Raw genomic sequence first — 1,784 nt, forward strand, 5'->3', positions numbered from 1 at the left:
AATGGGGCACATTGCGAGATTCTGCAAGTCTGTAACCAACAGGCAACAGCAGAAATCTCACTATAATGCAGCCGGAGCTACTTACAAGAATGGTGCTGGCAAGAAACACGAAAAGAGTGACTATCACCATGGATGTTGCTGCCAAAAGAACAATAATAGATACAACTCATCAGCTTCACCACAAGAAGGAAATGCCATTTCCATGATTAAACAGTGCACGACTGATGGTCAGCTCAAGTTAGCAAATGGACCAACAGTGCCAGTAGTTATTGGAGCATGTGACAAACAGAGAGGTATGTGAAGGCTATGTCGGGAACGCGAAAGTGAAGGTCCTACGAGACATTGGGTGTAGTAGTGCAGCAGTAAGAACCAGTCTTATATCTGATGGTCAGATGATGGGCAATGTATGGCTGTTTGTGCTGATTTATGGGACAGAGAGAAACTTTCCCATAGCAAGAATAAAGGTGGACACTCCATTCTATGTGGGAGACCATGAAGCCATGTGTATAAAGGAACCAATCTACGACTTTGTATTTGGAAACATACCAAAGTAGAAATTTGGAGGAACTTGAGAGAAAGGAAACCGATGAGGCAAGAAATGAAGAGCAACCAAGACATCAAGCGCTGAAAAGTCTCGAGAGATGACATCCCGAATGTAGGTCTATGGGAACTTAATGAAGCAGAGAAGAACTATCCTTCGCTGCAGAAATGCTGGGACAGTGCCCAAGAGAAAGTCGAGCTCAAGACAAATGGGAACGAGACTTACAAAACAGAAAGCCGGAAAGGAGTATCGTATGAGATTTATCAAAGCAGTTATACTGAGGAAGTTAAACGGATTAAAGGCGGTCAGGAGCACTTCTATGACAGGAAGGCCAACGATCGATATTTCAAGGTCAGACAGAAGGTCTTAGTTCTGCTACCTACAAATAACAACAAACTCACCTTGCAGTAGAAAGGACCTTTTGAAGTGCAAGGAGTGGTCAAAAGAATGGACTATAAGGTGAAAGTGGGTGGGATGACCAAGATCTACAACGCCAATCTGTTGAAGAGGTACTTCGAAAGGGAAGAGGACCTAATGGGTGCATTTAGTGAGGCACAGGTGGACATGGCAGGTGTGGCTGTCATAGATGCAGAACCAGGAGACAGTGACTTTGTTATAGAAGATGAAAAGCTACTAGACTTAAGACCACTGAGTGGAGATGAGACATACAAGGACGTCAACATCAGTGAAGAACTGACTGTCAAGCAGAAGAAAGAGGTACACGATTTATTGTGCCAGCATACAGATACATATAGATAAGACAGACTTCATGGAACACAAGATAAAGACAAAGGTACCTTAGGCGTGAATTCTACAAGACTTAGCCCCTCAGTGGCACAGCGGTATGTCTGATGACTTACAATGCTAGAAACCGGGTTTTGATACCCGTGGTGAGCAGAGCACAGATAGCTCATTGTGTAGCTTTGTGCATAAATTCATACAAACAAAAAACAAACAATACAAGACTTAATTGTTAGTGTAGGTGTGTTGATAAGCTCAAAGCTACACATTGGGCACTCCGTGCTCTGCCCACCACAGCTATCGAAACCCGATTTTTAGTGTTGTAAGCAATCAGACTTACCGCTGAGTCAATGAAAAACACAAGACTTAATAAATTAGTACATTCAATGCTTTCAACCAAGCTTAATTACATCGAAGGCCCTGAATGGCCAGGTGGTTAGGGCGCTCGACTCGCACTCTGCGGGTCGCGGGTTCGAATCCCCGTCACACCAAAACATGCTCG

At 43.8% G+C, this 1,784-nt stretch overlaps 1 protein-coding gene across 1 annotated transcript in view; it reads left to right on the top strand.

The window, feature by feature from the left end:
- The first annotated feature begins 988 nt into the window (after window positions 1-988).
- Window positions 989-1,784, top strand: part of LOC106471611 (organic cation transporter 1-like) — a 70,483-nt gene continuing 69,687 nt past the window's right edge. The window contains exon 1 of the mRNA XM_013932222.2: window positions 989-1,216. Coding sequence (XP_013787676.2) covers window positions 989-1,216 — 228 coding nt within the window. The remainder of the gene's footprint in view (window positions 1,217-1,784) is intronic.

This window comes from Limulus polyphemus, unplaced genomic scaffold (assembly GCF_000517525.1).
Source record: "Limulus polyphemus unplaced genomic scaffold, Limulus_polyphemus-2.1.2 Scaffold4734, whole genome shotgun sequence".
In the NCBI taxonomy this organism is placed as follows: Eukaryota; Metazoa; Arthropoda; class Merostomata; order Xiphosura; family Limulidae; genus Limulus; species Limulus polyphemus.